General features: G+C 35.0%; 1 protein-coding gene across 3 annotated transcripts; it reads right to left on the bottom strand.

The window, feature by feature from the left end:
- Positions 1 to 10,684: 10,684 nt before the first annotated feature.
- ABO5 (ABA Overly-Sensitive 5) lies at positions 10,685 to 14,677 on the bottom strand. Of its 3 annotated transcripts, none has more exons than XR_005484070.2 (3): positions 13,787 to 14,661; positions 11,745 to 13,680; positions 10,685 to 11,630 (listed from the first exon to the last, which is right to left on the bottom strand). XR_005484070.2 is itself a non-coding variant. In XM_039042183.2 (2 exons), exons 1-2 carry the CDS (start codon positions 14,573 to 14,575, stop codon positions 12,475 to 12,477), a joined length of 1,995 nt encoding a protein of 664 aa, XP_038898111.1. In that variant the 5' UTR covers positions 14,576 to 14,677; the 3' UTR covers positions 10,685 to 12,474. The 3 variants fall into 3 exon arrangements, 1 of the variants encoding a protein (XP_038898111.1); XR_005484069.2 differs by having other exon boundaries at positions 10,685 to 11,627; XM_039042183.2 differs by having other exon boundaries at positions 10,685 to 13,680; positions 13,787 to 14,677.
- Between the last annotated feature and the right edge of the window lie 2,716 nt (positions 14,678 to 17,393).

The raw sequence follows: 17,393 nt of genomic DNA, 5'->3' as shown, positions 1-17,393 counted from the left end.
GTACGGATTGGGTTGCTCGGTTTTTTTGAGTCATCAGGTTTTTTGAATACCCTAACACTTGTCAATAATTTAAAAAAATAAAATAAAAAGACACTTGTCAAAACGAATAAATGCATGTCAAATAGTGACTTTGAAATTATTAAATCAATTCTCTCAATCTCAAAGTTCTATAAAAACACATCTTAATCACTCAAAATTAATTTAATATTTAATTTTACATTTTAAAATCTAATTTTCATTTTATTGAAATTGATTTAGAATAATTGAAAGCATGTTTTTATAACAATTTTAATCATTTTAAAATCATCAACAACATTATTGGGAAAAAAAATTAAAAAACTCAAAACTGAATTAGGATTTTTGTAGATTAGCTAAAAATTTTAGAAGCATGAAATTTGAAACAAAATTTTATAACCTTTCGCTGGTGTCACCCAAATTTTTTTAAATTTTTAATCTTTCATTTTTAATCACTTTTTCGTTTCTAGCTCACTTTTCTCTCGTTCTTACCAACGTTCTAGCTCACTTATTCACTCTTGCTTTCGTTCTCACTCACTTTTGTTATCACAGAGAGAAAAAACAATTTTTCTCATTGTATCATTATTGTTGGGGCAATATATATATATATATATAAAAAGGAGCGTTGTCATTGATGAACCACAAAAATAATCTAGAGGATGACAAGGGGAGTTTTAGTGAGAGAAATAGAACAAAAGTTGAGAGACAAATAACCAACCATAAATATTAAAAAGAAGATTGAAAAGTGTTATAAAACACTATTTTGGAAAAGTCAAGTCAAATAACATTTTTGTTCCATTTTTTGGGGAAATCCTTCGAATCACACCTTTTGTTGTAGGTTAAATTATAAATTTAGTACCGCCTAAATTTTTAAATGTGTCTATTTGATTTCTAAAGAGTTTGAACTTTTAATTTTGTATCAAATAGATCCCTAAACTTTAAAAAGCATTTAATAGGGTTTTAAACTTTTGTTTTAAAAAGAATTACTTAAAAGATTAAATTATAACAAATACCTTCAACTTTCCTTTTTGTTTAATAAATACTCCCATACTTTCAAAAGTTGCAATACTACCCTTCAACTTTCATAAATATTTCAAACTATATTTGGAGTATAAATTCTTTAAAATTTTCGAAATTGGAACTTGAAATGTGTGGGGATGACCTAAAACGATGTAGTTATTCAAATTTTCATTCTATGTCACCTACTATACCATTTCACATCTCACGTTCCATTCAAATTCTAACAAACTTCTACTCTGAGGGTATTTTTGAAACGTATATAAAAGTTCAAGAGTAATATTGCAACTTTTGAAAGTATAAGGGTATTTTTGAAACATATGGCAAAGTTCAAAGATATTTTTTTTTATATATAATTTAACCTACTTTAAAAAATGGAATATATGAAAGACTTATTAGATATAAAAGTGAATATTCAGGAACCTATTAGTCGCTTTTAAAAGTTTAGAGACTAAATAAACATATATTTGAAAGTACAGGACTAAACTTGTAATTTAACCTAAATTGTACAAAATATACTCTAAAAGTTGTATTTTTTTAACACATGTATGAAAATTTGAACCTTCAATCTCAAAAAAATGCGTAAATGTCAATTATTAGTAAGCTTTGCACACACTTTTACTTTTAAACTCAACTACCTTTTTTATTGAGAAAATATTGAATGTACAAATGACATATTAGATACAAAATTGAAAGTTTAAGAACCTATTAAACACAAGATTGAAAACTTATGGACTTGTTTAACACAAAAATTGGAAGTTTAGATACCTATAAGACGCTTTTGAAAATTTAGAGATCAAGTAACAAACCAAAAAGTTTGTGTATTAAATTTGTAATTTAACAAAATTATATGAAAAATACTTTAGAAGTTTTATTTTTATTTAACATAGGTATGAAGATTTGAACTTTTAATATCATGTAAAATTATATAGAAGATGAAGATCGTTGTCTTACCATTTTTTCTAGTATGACAATTGTAGGAATAAAGGATCAAACCTCCTACCTCAAGGGAGGAAGTGTATGTCAATTATCACTAGGCTAAGGTCTCTTTGACATTAATTACCTTTGGTGGGTGTTGGAACTAAGAGTCTCTAATTGCAAGTATATAGTTTTGATAAGTAATATAAAATGGATAAAGTCTAAATACCGAATCTCAATAGAACATAGTACAATATTTTTGTTTTACAAATAAAGGCCTAAAAGTTTGTAGACAAAGATAACCGATAAAAAATATTAGATTTGGTTGTGTGCTTTGACGTGATAAAAATAAAAGTAAAGTCCTAAAAATAACGGAAAACAGTAAAGGGAAGAAATTATTTTAAAATATGAGAAAAGAAAAGAAGGATTCAAACCATTTTGACCTTCAAAAGAAATTTAGACTCACATTGTGCCGCAATTATGCAAGACCCCAATCATACATACGTACCAAAGAAAGGGAAAAAGATGAAAGTTGGGAATAAAAGGGAATATTGGCACAGAAAGAGAGGTTACGTGAGGTGGGGACCATTTGGCTGAGGTTAAAAGAGGTTTATGGGAATCATTTACGGAGGCAAATAAGTTGGAGCTCGTTGAAGCTTTTGGGAGAGGGAGGTGCTCTCAGATCAGCCCTTATCTGTCTTACCTAACAAATTGGTATCAGAGCCACCCTTTCATCCTGGGAAGAACAAGGAGTATGACACTGAAAGAATCAGAAGATAAGTTGGAATCCCATGATCGGGATATTGCGGACTTGAAGGAAATGGTGTTTGCCATGTGCCAGAATGTTGATCAGCTTATGGGAGAGATGCAAGAAGTTAATCTAAGTAGAGAGAAGGATGAGTCGCTGATAACAGAAGGATCGCAGAGAAGGGTCCACAAAAATTAAGGAAGGTGGATCGTCCCAAATGAAATCGAAAGGGGACACAAGTTAATACAAGCAGCTGGAAATGCCCATATTCAAGGGTGATCATATGGACTCATGATTGTATAGGGCAGAACATTATTTTGAAATTCATGAACTAACGGAGGATGAGAAGATTAAGGTGGCGATGGTGAGTTTTGATCCGGATGTCATCGATTGGTATCGTTGGACCCATAATCGGAACCCGATTAGAACTTAGGAGGAACTGAAGAAACAAATGTTTGAGCGATATCATACCATGAAAGAGTGAAACCTGACACAACGGTTCTTAGCCATCAAGCAAGAGAGATCGTACACTGAGTACTGAAAGCAATTTGAAAGGTACTCTGCCCCATTACCAGAGATATCGAAAGAGGTGTTGGTTGGAACTTTTATCAATGGTTTGGCGCCTTAAAAGTAGAGGTGGAGAGTTGTCATTCGGTTGGCTTAGAAACAGCAATGAAGGAAGCACAAGCCCTCGATGAGAAAGACTAAGCGTTAATGGAGATAGAGGGAGCTATTGGCAAAAACCCCTTTAGGAAAAGAGATGAAATCGAGTGGGTTGGGGAAGATGGGCCCGGGGCACAATCGACCCAATACTATGCGCGTGTAATTACACGAGAAAACTGGGGCCCAAAGAAAGGAAGGCACAACCCGAAAATTATTAGATGCTAAAATTGGGGGAAAGAGAAAAAAAGGTTTGTGTTTTAGGTGCGATGAAAAAAACTCCCACGACCATAATTGCAAAACGAGAGAGACAAGGGAATCGAGACTTTTAATTGTCGGAGAAGGCCAAGAGATAGAAGAAATTGAGGAGATTCCCGAGGAGATTATACGATAAGATGAAGTAGAGAAGGTCGAGCTCGCTTTGAGGCATGTTTTGGGTTTTTCCACCCCCGGAAGCATGAAATTGAAGGGAAAATTAGGAGAGACTGAAGTGATGGTTATGATTGATTGTGGAGCAACTCATAACTTCATCAATCGGAAGCTTGTTGACGAATTAAAATTGTCATTGACCAATACGACGAATTACGGAATAGTGATCGAAGATGGCAAGGCGATTCAGAGAAAAAGGGTTTGTAAAGAAGTGATCGTAGAATTACAAGGGGTAACTGTGCTGGAAAATTTTTTGCCTTTTGATCTGAGAAACTTGGATATGATTTTAGAAATGATATGGTTAAACACGATGTGATATATGAGGCTTGACTGGCCCACTTGGACAAGGACTTCCACGCGGGGAGACTCCCAAGTTATACTAAGGTGGACCCATCATTGACTAAAGTAGAAATATCCATAAAGATGTTGATAAGAGGAAGATCAAGGGTTCCTAATAGAATTTTAGAAGATGGAGATCGCAGAAAAAGAGGATAAGCAGCTCGACAACCTGAAGGTTTCAGATGAAAACATACCTCTGAAAATTGAATGCCTCTTAAAGGAGAATGAAGAGGCTTTCGAAACCCCAAATAGTCTGCCACCTAAGTAGGAAATTGATCATCAAATTCCAATGGTGGAAGGCCAGAAACTGATCAATGTAAGGTTGTACAAATATGGGCATGTGCAAAAGAATGAAATAGAGTTGATGGTAAAGAAAATGTTGCCTTTCGGCATTATTCGACCAAGCCGAAACCCATTTTCCAGCCCAGTGATACTAGTTCGAAAAAAAGATGGTGGGCGGAGATTATGTGTTGATTACCGAAAGGCTAATCAAGTTACCATAGTCGATAAATTTTCTATACCAGTAATCGAGGAGTTGTTGGATGAGTTGCACGGATCCAAGTATTTCTCCAAGTTGGATCTCCGATCAGGTTATCACCAAATAAGAACGAAGGAGGAGGATATCAAAAACAACTTTCAAGACACATGAAGGAGACTATGAATTCGTTGTGATGCCTTGTAGGTTCACCAATGCTCCAGCCACATTCCAATCTTTAATGAATCAGGTATTCAAACCCTTTTCTACGTCGTTTATTGATAAAGTTAGCAAGCAATTAGCGGAACAAATTAGGATCATTAAGCACTCTAATTCATTAGTTTTAGAGTCAAATTAAGCATGTTCATCAAATAAAAGGAGAGTTTCATAATAACTCATCTTTGAAGACTTCAAATTTCAAATTCAGCTTCAATCTCCTCATCAACAAGGTGTAGACCACCAATAAATCTTCCATACTATACTCTTTGGATCTTGGATTGAGTTGTGAGACTCAAAATAAACTGAATTGAGGGAATTTTAAGAGGAGAAGCACACTGGTTTTTTCTCTCAAAATTAAAGAACACTTCTTCAACTAAAAAACTCAACCATCCAACTTTTGCATGTCTATTTCTCAGCTCATCTAGCTAAATTTTTATCTTCTTCAGCATGCTAAATGACTTCATCAAATGAAAGACACCACCTACTTGTGCAAATGGTAGAATTTTGTGTTGTCCCAAATTCAAATGTAGGATAAACCCACTTAAAAGTAGAAATTGATTTAAAAAACAAAATTTTCAATTAAAATCAATTTTCAAAATTTAATTTAAATTTCTAAAACTTAAATTAAATCAAAATTGATTTTTTTTCTTGAATTTTCATAAAATTCAAATATCCAATTTTAAATAATATTAATTCAAATAATTAATTTTATATAAAATTAATTTAAATAATTAATTAAACAATTTAATTAATTTAAAATAATTCAATATCCAACAATAAATTATTTATACCACCAATTCCACAATTATGAATCTCTATTCATGAAATTAATATTTAAATCGAATTTAAATATTAACCAATTCTCCAATTTTGTTTAATTCGATAACTAAGCATGTAATTATATTACATATAATTACTAATTTCCTTAATTCAAATTTGAACGTTTCAAATTAAATTCATCACTATATTCTAAGGTATATTCCGTTTGTGAGCCAGTAAGGGACCTAATGGACCTATAGATTACGGGCTCCAACAGTCCAAGATTAATCGTACCGGGCCACTCCACTAAAGCCCAGCAGTTGCACTACCCTCACTGTAGATATAATTGTGTCTACTAGATATAACCATAATTAGTAAGTTAACCATTCACAGATTATTCGTAATAACGACTAGGTCAAATGTTGTTTTACCCCCAATATTACATTTAGCTCCTTAAGTCTCATTGATCCTCTAATGAACAATTGGTTTATGATCCAATCATCAAACCGAGTCTCTCTCGGGCCAATGAAAGAGTGAGGCCCATTGTTCAAGACCCGAAGTCAGCACTTAAAGGAACAACCTCTCTATTATCCCTAAAAACGGATAGGAGTAAATTCCATCTAGCACCCTATGTCTCCATCTATCAACTTGGTCTTACCCCTGAAATATGAGGTTTATTAAGCCGATGTTGTAGAACCAACCCTCACCTATGCAAATTCAAGAATAATCAGGAGTTCATAGTTAGCTCAGGATTAAGATCAAGTTACCTAAGTCATTGATTTGAAACAGTCAGTTTTAAACAATAGACAACGTTGTAAAGTAAGAATGACTCATTTTTTGGTCTGATCTTATACATACTTTTTGCATAAGACACCCCCACTTCATGTTTCTTGTACTAAATACAAAGTAGGCCCCATCCTATAGTATTACCAGAATAAGGTACCTAACCTTATTCGTATACCATAGACCATTTTAGCTATTTACTCGAACTTGATCCATCTTTATGTTTCCACATAAAGTCCAAGAACTCATGTAATAACCATGAATCTTAATTTATTGGATTTAGGCCTTTAAAAGTACAGTTTACATATTTATTGAATAAACTTCAATAATATCTTTATTTGAAATAGAATATGTTTAATGAATGTTATAAATTGTGAGTTTAAAGTCATATAACCCAACAATTTTATCTTGGTTTTCTTTAATGATATTTTGGTGTATAATCCCGACCTCGATTCACATGAGAAACATCTTGGAATCGTTTTCAACACTTTGAGGGATCATCCGTTGTATGCACCACAAGAAATGTGTGTTAGGGCAAACAAAGTTCATTATTTGGGACATTGGGTGTCCGAATTGGGCGTGCAAGCTGACTGGGGAAAGATTCAAGCCATGAACGAGTGGCCCATACCAAAGAATATTTCTGAATTGCGGAGATTCTTGGGTTTGACTAGATATTATCATTGATTTGTTAAAGATTATGGGATGATCGCAACCCCATTGACTCAACTTCTACGAAAGGATGCTTCCGTGTGGAATCAGTCCGCAACGGAAGCCTTTGGTAAGTTGAAGAAAGCCATGGTATCACTCCCAGTTTTGGCCTTACTAGATTTCAACAAAATAAAAAAATTATGATCAAAACAGATGCATCGGGCTATAGGCTTGGGGCGATTTTGATAGAAGATCGACGATCTATCGCTTATTTTAGTCAAAAGTTGTTCGAAAGGGCTTGAGCAAAGTTGATTTATGAAAAGAACTAATGGTTGTGGTATTATCGGTGCAGAAGTGACAACATTATTTACTTGGACAGAAGTTTGTGGTAGTCTTAGACCAGAAAACTTTGAAATTTTTGCTAGAGCAAAGGAAAGTCCAACCTCAATTTAAAAAATGGTTAGTAAAGTTGCTTGGATACAAATTTGAAATTCTATATCAACCGAGAGTGAATAACAAAGCAGCTGGTGCCTTGTCAAGACTTCCACCTGAGGCTAAATTGTGAATTCTATCTTCCCTAATCTTGTTTGATACCACTGTCATTCAAGGTGAAGTACTAGAATGAAGATTTAAAGTTGATCATCAAAAAATTGAAAGTTGAACCTAACGGTGTTCCCAACTTTTCATTGAGTCAAAGGAGGCTTCTATATAAAGGGAGGTTAGTATTGTCAGCAACATCTTCATTGATTCCTTCCACCCTTTAAATGTTTCATGACTCTTATATAGGAGACCACTTAGGTTACATACGAACATACAAAAGGTTGATCGGGGAATTATATTGGAAGGGGATGAAAAAGACCATGAAAGATTATGTTGCACAGTGCTCGATCTGCTAACGAAATAAAACTGAATCATTGTCAACGGCGGGACTACTCCAGTCGTTGCCAACTCCGGATCAGATATGGGATGATTTATCCATGGACTTCATTGAAGGCCTGCCCAAATCAAAGGGATTCAATTCAATAATGGTGGTGGTTGATAGGCTGAGTAAATATAACCATTTAATTATGTTGACACATCCTTTTACAACAAAACAAGTAGCTGACACGTTCATTCGGGAAGTCATCAAATATCATGGGTTTCCACGATCCATTGTGTTTGACAAGGACCAGATTTTCTTGAGTAACTTTTGGGTGGAACTTTTCACATTGCAAGAAACTATTAAGCGCAACACACTTTCCACCCCCAAACCAACAGCCAAACAAAGAGGGTAAACTGATGCCTAGAAACGTATCTACGTTGTTTTTGCAATGAACAACCAAAGAAATGGAGTAATTGGATTTATTGAGCCAAACATTGGTATAATACTACATTCCACGCTTCCTTAAATACTACACCATTTCGGGTGTTATTTGGTAGGGATCTGCCCCCTTTAGTTTCATATGGTGATAAAAAAAAACTTATAATGATACATTAGATCAACGGTTGATGGAACAGGATCGAGCATTAGTGGCATAAAAAGAGCAATTGGCAAAAGCCCAAGAACAGATGAAGAAGTATGCCGACAAGAATCGTAAGGATGTGACTTTTGAAGTAGGAGAGAAAATCTTTCTTAAGCTTTGGCCTTACAAGTAGAGATCATCGGCTCAGAGGTGAAATAAGAAATTAGCCCCGAAGTACGATGGTCACTACATCGTGACTGAAAAAATTGGGGTAGTAACCTATCGTTTACAACTCCCTCCCGAAACCACCATACATAATGTCTTTCATGTTTCTCAATTGAAGAACATAGAGGGACAACAAACTATCCATCCTTGATTGTCAGAGTTGTCGGACGACTTTGAAATGAATGCCTAACTAGAAAAGTTATTGGGTAAACAGTGGAATTCAACTGAAAGAAAAGAAGAAGCTCTGATCAAGTGGCAGAATCAGCTTGAGTCAGAGGCCACTTGGGTTGAATTGAATAATTCCAAATCACAATTCCCCGACTTTCACCTAGAGGACAAGGTGAGCTTTACAGAGGGGAGTATCGTAAAACCCCAAATTATACATATATACCAAAGAATGGGCAAAGGAGGAAAGTTGGGAATAAAAGGGAATTTTGGCACAAAAAGAAAGGTTACGTGAGGTGGGGACCATCAGGTTGAGGCTAAAAAAGGTTTACGGGAATCATTTTTGGAGGCGAATAAGTTGGAGCTTGTTGAAGCTTTTGGGAGAGGGAGGCACTCTCGAATCAACCTTTATCTGTCCTTGTTGGGTATTTTTTTTTCTGAGTGCAAAAGCCTCGATACCTAACAAATTACTTGGCTCAACTTTACCCAATCACAATTGGGGCAGTAACCTATCGTTTACAACCCCTCCCGAAACCACCATACATAATGTCTTTCATGTTTCTCAATTGAAGAACATAGAGGGACAACAAACTATCCATCCTTGATTGTCAGAGTTGTCGGACGACTTTGAAATGAATGCCCAACTAGAAAAGTTATTGGGCAAACAGTAGAATTCAACTGTAAGAAAAGAAGAAGCTCTGATCAAGTGGCAGAATCAGCTTGAGTCAGAGGCCACTTGGGTTGAATTGAATAATTCCAAATCACAATTCCCCGACTTTCACCTAGAGGACAAGGTGAGCTTTACAGAGGGGGTATCGTAAAACCTCCAATTATACATACATACCAAAGAATGGGCAAAGGAGGAAAGTTGGGAATAAACGGGAATTTTGGCACAGAAAGAGAGGTTACGTGAGGTGGGGACCATCAGGCTGAGGCTAAAAAAGGTTTACGGGAATCATTTTTGGAGGCGAATAAGTTGGAGCTTGTTGAAGCTTTTGGGAGAGGGAGGCATTCTCGAATCAGCCTTTATCTGTCCTTGTTGGGTATTTTTTTTCTGAGTGCAGAAGCCTCGATACCTAACAAATTACTTGGCTCAACTTTACCCAATCACAATCTAGCATGCGACCCATATGCATCAACATCTTTCATTTTCAAGCGAAACGGGTTAAGTCATTTGTGATCAGATTGTGCCCGCAAATTGCACAATCCACTATAGCCAACACTTCAACATAAGTCAAATTAAACATATATCCAACTCTTTTTTAGACGCCTTTAAGAAACTAAGCAATCAATCACATATTTCAATGGCTAATTTAAAACTTAGATAAATAAGCATACAATTCTAGCGCTCTATAGACATTACCCTATTTATAGGGGTCAAACAAAATCTTATGTCCAAGTTATTCATATAATGGTATACTAACCTAGGTGATTGAGCTAATTTAACCATAAACAATAAAATCAATAAAAGAAATGACTACTAAATGTTGAAAAATTTGAATTCCAAGAAAAAGTTTAGCTCATAATGAAAAATAAAGGACACAGGGTAAAAAGAATTAAATAACTCATATTAGTATGAACTTGAAGAAATACAAAAATTGGTCCAAGATAAATAAAGCTAAAACAACAAGTGAACAACATAAAATAAAACTCCTAAGAATGAGAAAACAAATTAGACGAAAAAAAACTCCTCCTCCTTAAGATGCTCCTTAATATGAAAGAAACTTTTGCACTTGTTGGGCATGCAAACAATAGAGAGGATCAAAACAACCATTCTCAAAAGATCTTGAGTACATCAACGTTTTTTTTTTTTTTTTTAAATAAAAATTATAAAAGGAAACATAGGAAACATAACTTTTCATTTATTAAATGAAAAGAGACTAATGCTCAAAGATACAATAACCTTCAAGAGAATAGAGAAATTGCGAAAAAACAAAAAGAGGAAAAAAGAACTATTGGGATACAAAGAGAAGACATCAAAAAACAATCACTTAAACCCTAACAAACCAGATCTAAAAAGAAAAGTAATACCAAAGAGCATATAAACTAAAAAACCAAAGTTGATAGCAGTCCAATGAGCCGACGAGGTGAGAAGACTAATAAGGCCAGAAGTGAGAGAATCGGCTTCTAAACTATTGGAGAATACAACTACTAGGAGAGCACAAAACAAACCAACTTCTAAACTGTCGCTTCCAAGAATACAACTACTAGGAGAAAAATGCAATTTCTGGACAAAACTACCAAACTATGCTTGAACTGAAGGAGAATGAGGAGGAATTGATTCCATCTGAAAACCACATTGGTTTTCATTTTTCAATCAAAGCGAAGAACTTGGAAGAAATTTTGGGAGACAATTTTGCTTGAATGTTTTCACCCTTCTCAAACAAAGTATCAAAACCATAAACGAAACAAACTTCTAGAGTCTCCTCAACCAAATCATCTTGTGCTAGAGTAGAGAATCCATAATAACCTCACTGCAACATCTGAATCTCCATCCGAATCGTAACCAGGAGTGTCGGAGGTTGATGGCTATAAAGTCCTTTTACAAAAGTAATATTTGAACTTGGAACTTTAATGGCAAAGGATGTGGAGAGTACATCAATAATTTTAAGAACGTGAAATTTATTCTTCGAATGAAAAGCCAAACAGTAACTACGGAGCAGTAGTAGCGTTGGCTAAGCTGGAGGATCCTTCAGGTAGTAGCCAGTGGCGATGGTATCCAAAATTGACAACTATAACAAAACAGGCAAAAGAATACAGCCTCGAGCATTCTATCATGAAAACCCTACTAAAGAAAGAATTATTAGGGACCAGAAGAGGAGATTATTTTGTTTTCTCATGTGATGAAAATAAAATTAAACTGCTTCAAACAAATAAAAGACAAATAAGTGACCTCGCTTACCTTATAGCCGCTTTCAGATGGAAAACTCAAATTTAGAGCTTATTTGGACTAATTTTTTAAGTGCTTGTAAAATTGTTTGTAAACTCTTAAAAGGTCATTCCAAATAAACCCTTAAACTCAATGTGATTTCTTGAAACGGGACTTGAAGTTGGTGAAAACCTCCACTAGACAACAGAGTATTCAACCTTTTGAAACGGAGCCCTTTTGATTTCTTATGATAAAATTTCTGTGAGGCTAGGAAAATGAAATGTGATGCAATTTCTTATTATGTTGTTGAACGACGATCCAGTTTCAGGATTTCAAGTTCAGCAGCAGGAGGATTGAAGTCTGGCTTCATTTACACATTCTGCCCACCTGTATGATGATATCGTTCACACTGCATATCTGAAGAACACCGATGTTTTCACTGCCAGACCACTTGATGCTCTGAAAAAACCACCTCGGATATCTGAAGTTGAGAAATTATTCGAGAAAGCAGTCACATTATGGCGGTTTCATCGAATAATTTTTCCTAAACCTTGGCCTTTTTTCTTTTGCTCAAGAATCAGAAAATATGATGGTTTTTCTCTAGACCTTCGAAACTGTTCAACACTTCAATAGCTCGTCTCTAGCAACTGCTTGATTTGGTAAAAATGTGTCAGAAATAGACATAAGAGAGCAAATCAGACAAATATATGGACTTTTCAGCATCCGTCTCCTTTTTCTCTTCCTTAAAGAACTTTTTACAATGTTACCTCAAAGGACTAACGACCCAACCAGTAATTGGATTTTGCCTCCGGACTCTAAATTTTCTATTAGAGCCACTTTGTAATCTATCAAGTATAGCATATGTAATTGAATCTGGTGTTAATCCCTGCTGTTTAAGCTTTGCATACAGATCAACTGTTTCAGCAGTTCTCCCAGCTCTTTCAAGACAGTCAAGAAGGATGTTATACGTTACAATATTTGGACAGCATCCTTGAGTTATCATCTTATCAAACAAACTGTGAGCCATCTCAACTTTATCTGTCTTCCCAAAACATTCAATGAGTGTGCTGTACGTTACAACATCAGGATTCAATCCCTTATCTTGCATCTCCAGAAATCTCATGTGAGCTTCATCAACATCCCCATTTTTCCCAAGGCAATTGATCAAAGAATTGTAGGATATAATATCTGGTTTGCAATCACTATTCTCAAGTTCTTCAAAAACTTCAACAGCCTCCTTAACTTTCCCAACACGTCCTAAGCTCGATATAAGAATATTATACGTGAATATGTCCGGAAAAGGTCCATCTCGTTTCATCTTCTCATAAAGATCATGAAGATGAGATACTTGCTTCAACTTCCCCAAAGTAGATAGCACGGTGTTATACATCATTGTGTCAGAACTAATTCCCCTCTCGTGAACCTTACTGAGCAAATCGATAGCTTCTACAGTTTTACCTGTACTGCATAAGCTCTCCAACATGGAAATGTAAGCATCTCTATCCCCTCTATCATGGAAGCTCCACATGTTGCAAAAAAGCCGATGAGCTTCACTCGCATGGCCTAGTTTGCTTAAAGTCCTAACAAGATATGCATATATTGATTTGTTCATAAATTTATTAGACACTCCCAGAACTTCATCCAATCTACCCAATTGCCCTTCTGCAACCAAAACATTCAAAATGACACTATATGTAAACTCATTTGGCCTACAATTGTTCTTAATCATATTAGAGAAGAGAAGAATTGCCTTGTCAACCATTCTGCTCTTACAAAGTGCCTGAATCATTGTGTTATATGCAATCAAATTTGGAGTACAGCCTTTTGTCAGCATTTCTTCAAAGAGGACCAAAGACTCTTCAGTTCTACCCATTTTTCCAGTCATTCTAATCATAATAGTATATGTATACTCATCTGGATTACAGTGCTTCAATTTCATATCCTTAAAAACTCTGTAGGATCGATCAAGCTGTTGAAACACAACAAAAAAGATTGCAACAGAAGAAACAAGTGAACAACTAATTCATGCAGAACTAATCAAACATCAAAACTTTTTCAACATTATCACATCAAACCTGTTCATTCTTTGCCAGAGCATCCAATAGCATATTGTAGGCAAAGATATCCAGTTGATACCCTTTACCCCGCATTTCCATATACACATTGAAAGCCCTATCAGAATCATGGGATCGTAGATGAGCTTGAAGCAAACACCTATAGGTGTAAGCATTAAACCTCAAGTCCCATTTCTTGATCAAACCAGTACATACTTCCAAGTCCTCCTTGCTACCAAAAATTTTAATCAAGATATTAACAGTAGAAATCGTACCACGTATTTGATCTCTATCCATCTGCGACAAAATCTCACGAACTTGATCGAACCGTTTCGAGGAAGATGAATGGGAGAGCATAAGAAGGATGCGGCTATAAGTAAAAGCATCATGGCGAAACTTAGGGCAAAGGGAGGGGCAAAGCTGGAAGAATTGGAGAGCGAGATCAGGGCAGTTCAGGGATTTGAGAATTTCAGAGGCTTCGGCTGGGGTTAGGGAGACGGAGAGAGATTGAAAGTAGGAGGCTAAATCGGAGAAGCGATCATCAATGGTGATTGAAGAGGAATGAGGTTTGCGATGGAGGAGTATGTCAACGGCTCTACAGATGAGATCTCGGCGGGGAAGAGAGTAACCGCGAGAGTCGACGGGAAGAGTAGCCGGCGGAGTGACCTCGACGGAAACGGAGCGTCCGGTGGGAGAAGAAGAAGTGATTTTGGCTGTGTATTTGGTGGCAAAGTGACGATACGTGGCGGCGGTGGCGGTGGGTTGGAGGTGATAGTAACAGGGAAGCCGGAGTACCTTCATCGCCGCCATGCCTGTGGCGCTGGTTAGCTCGAACGGCGAACTAAGCCACACCTTTCTAGTTTAGTTTAGTTTTTTTTTCTTCTTCTTTAAAAAAACTATCAATATTAATATTCTAATAATATTCTTATTAAAATAGTGTAAATTTAGATTGATTTAGTAACTGTTATGTTTTTAAAAATTAAGCTTTATTTCGTTGTTATCTATTTTTCACTTATAGTTTAAAAAATCAAATCAAAATGTGAAAACTAAAAACAACAAAAATTTAAAAATTTATTTTTATTTTTTGAATTTGGTTAAAAATTCAACTATAACAAATGAAGGAAATAGGTTTAATTTTCAAAAACAGAAAATAAGCAATAAAATTGTTACCAAACGGATGATTAAAATATTTTTTAAAAATAAAAACAATTTACTACATGACTAATTATGATTGGACAATTTAGTAGGATGTATAAAGATATATGCTAGAAATGTTCATAGGTTGGCTTGAGTTGAGTTGAAAGACTTTTTAGACTCAACATAATTGTTCAGGTTGTAAATTTCTTCAACACAAATAACTCTTATTAAAAAACGAACCAACCCAATCCAATAAATAATTGGATTGGGTTGGTTCGGGTTAATCCGGTCATTTGTTTAAAATTTTGTTCTAAAAGAAGCACAACGTAAATATGTAAAAATCTTATTTAATTATTTTCATATATTGAATTAAGATTAACAACTCAATTTCAATTTATATAGTAAAAATTTTCTTTCTAAAGTGCAAAGGAACTACTTTAAGAGTTGTTGAATAATAAATTATTAAAAGATATTGAAATTAAATAAAATCAAAATCAATATATGTATAAATAATTGTGTTATATGTAATAAAAAAAACTATTTTAAAATTAATAATAAATTCAGATTGGTTCGGATTATATTAGATGAACCTATGAATCAACTCAACCCATAAAATTTTTATTTATTTGAATCCAACCCAACCCAAATGAGTTGATAATCCAACTCAAAAGTCGAATTTTGAACCCTCGACCTTGCCCTTTCTCTTTTTGAAACATTATTATTTTGAGTTTGTTTAATTATCATTCCGGAGACCTTCCTCGATCAAAAGATCGTATTTCTAAATTTTCATAAGGTCCCCATAGAATTCCTTCCAAAGCTTATTGAATAACTTTTACGGATTCTATCATCTCAGCAAGTCTGACTAAATAACGAGCTAATGAATCTCCTTCTTTTTGCCACCAAACTTCCCAATCAAATTCGTTATAACACTCATAATTATTTGATGTGTTAAAAATAATTTTGTATTGGGAGAAAGTAAGAAAGAGGAAGAGTAAGAGAGAGAGCGAGATTTTGAGAGAGAGCGAGAGTTTGAGAGAGCGAGATTTTGAGAGTGAGAGTGAGATTTTGAGAGAGATCGAGAGCGAGATAGCGAAACACTTCAATTTTTGGGTCATCCGTACAAATTTTCTTTTTTTTTTTCTTTTTTTTTTTTTTAATTTTCCATTTTATAAAAACAATTTCTAAAAATATTTTATTATTTTATTTAAACTCTAAAAAGAATAAATTTAAAAAAAATAATATCTCATAAAAATAAAAAAAAAATGTAAATTAAATATCTCATTTATATAAAAATAATTACAAAAATCAATGTGTCCCACAAGGCGGACGTCGTCGATTTCGAGCTGGTTGTCGTCGTCGACTTCGAACTTGAGGTTGCTCGGGTTCTTCTTGATGTTGCTCTGGTACCTCTGCAGGCGCTTCATAATATAAATATTCATTATGCTCTCCACGACCCCGACCATGTCCATGCACGTATGAAGACGAAGGACCAGCCTCTGAGTCATAATGTCCTGAACCAAATGCTGACATCATCATCATCGGACTAACATAATCAGTTTGACTTTGCGTCTGCATCATAGGGGGCAACTCTTCCACATTATGTGCAACCTCATCAAACTCATCCTCTTCCCGAACAGGTCCTCTACGTCTAAGAGCTGGTGGAGGAACAATAGGTATATCGTACATATAATGAATTTCCTCCATATAGCTTTGGTTGTCACTACATATAGCAAGAACCTGGTTCGGATCATTCGCAACCTCACGGAGTCTACTGTTGTTCGATCTCTGTGAATTATAAAACAATTAGACAATATTTAAAATAAATTTAAATTAAAAATAATTAGATAATATTCATTCATTTACCAGATGACCCACAGCTGCTCCCGGACGAGTGACGTAGCGCCTTGTGATATTATTATACCAATGAATATATTCTGGAGTGACATCTGTGTCAAACTGTTCAAGAGAAACCCCCACTGCAATAAACCTTGCACGATAGTGCCATCGCACTACCAAATGTGCAACTTTTTCGGACCAATCTCCAGTCCTTAGGTCAATATCATGCAGTACGGGTTCAGTATTACAAGGCGATGGGATATCCTGCTGAAAACCGAATTGTCTCATCACCCTGTCAGGAAGATGCCACTCACCAATGTGAAAACATATGAGAGGACTCATCGTCCGCCATATGTTTTGACCATTCGTACAAAAATTAGGCAAAGTATGCACAATAATTTTGTACGGCTCCCAAATAACCTGAAACACAAAATATTATATTAGAGAATATTAAAGACAAATACAATAAAAATGTGAATAAAATAATCAATTAGGTTTAGTGTAATGTATCTGTTCAGGTTGAAGCAGATCAAACATGTATCTATACTGGTTGACTACATGTGTGGCTGTCCTAGTCACACAAAATTTGTCTCTCCATCTAAAATTTTAAATTGATAATTTAGAATTTAAATTAACTAGATCAGTGATATAAAAA

The sequence above is a fragment of the Benincasa hispida genome, chromosome 9, assembly GCF_027475165.1.
Source record: "Benincasa hispida cultivar pf3 chromosome 9, pf3_genome.v1.1, whole genome shotgun sequence".
In the NCBI taxonomy this organism is placed as follows: domain Eukaryota; kingdom Viridiplantae; phylum Streptophyta; class Magnoliopsida; order Cucurbitales; family Cucurbitaceae; genus Benincasa; species Benincasa hispida.
Note: the sequence above shows the minus strand (reverse complement) of the source record. Positions and strands in the feature narration are given on the sequence as shown.

Coding starts and splice junctions, on each gene's coding strand:
- ABO5 (XM_039042183.2), bottom strand. CDS start 14,575: ATGGCGGCGATGAAGGTACTCCGGCTTCCCTGTTACTATCACCTCCAA. Junction 13,681..13,786: donor CTCTGGCAAAGAATGAACAG/GTTTGATGTGAT, acceptor GTGTTTCAACAG/CTTGATCGATCCTACAGAGT.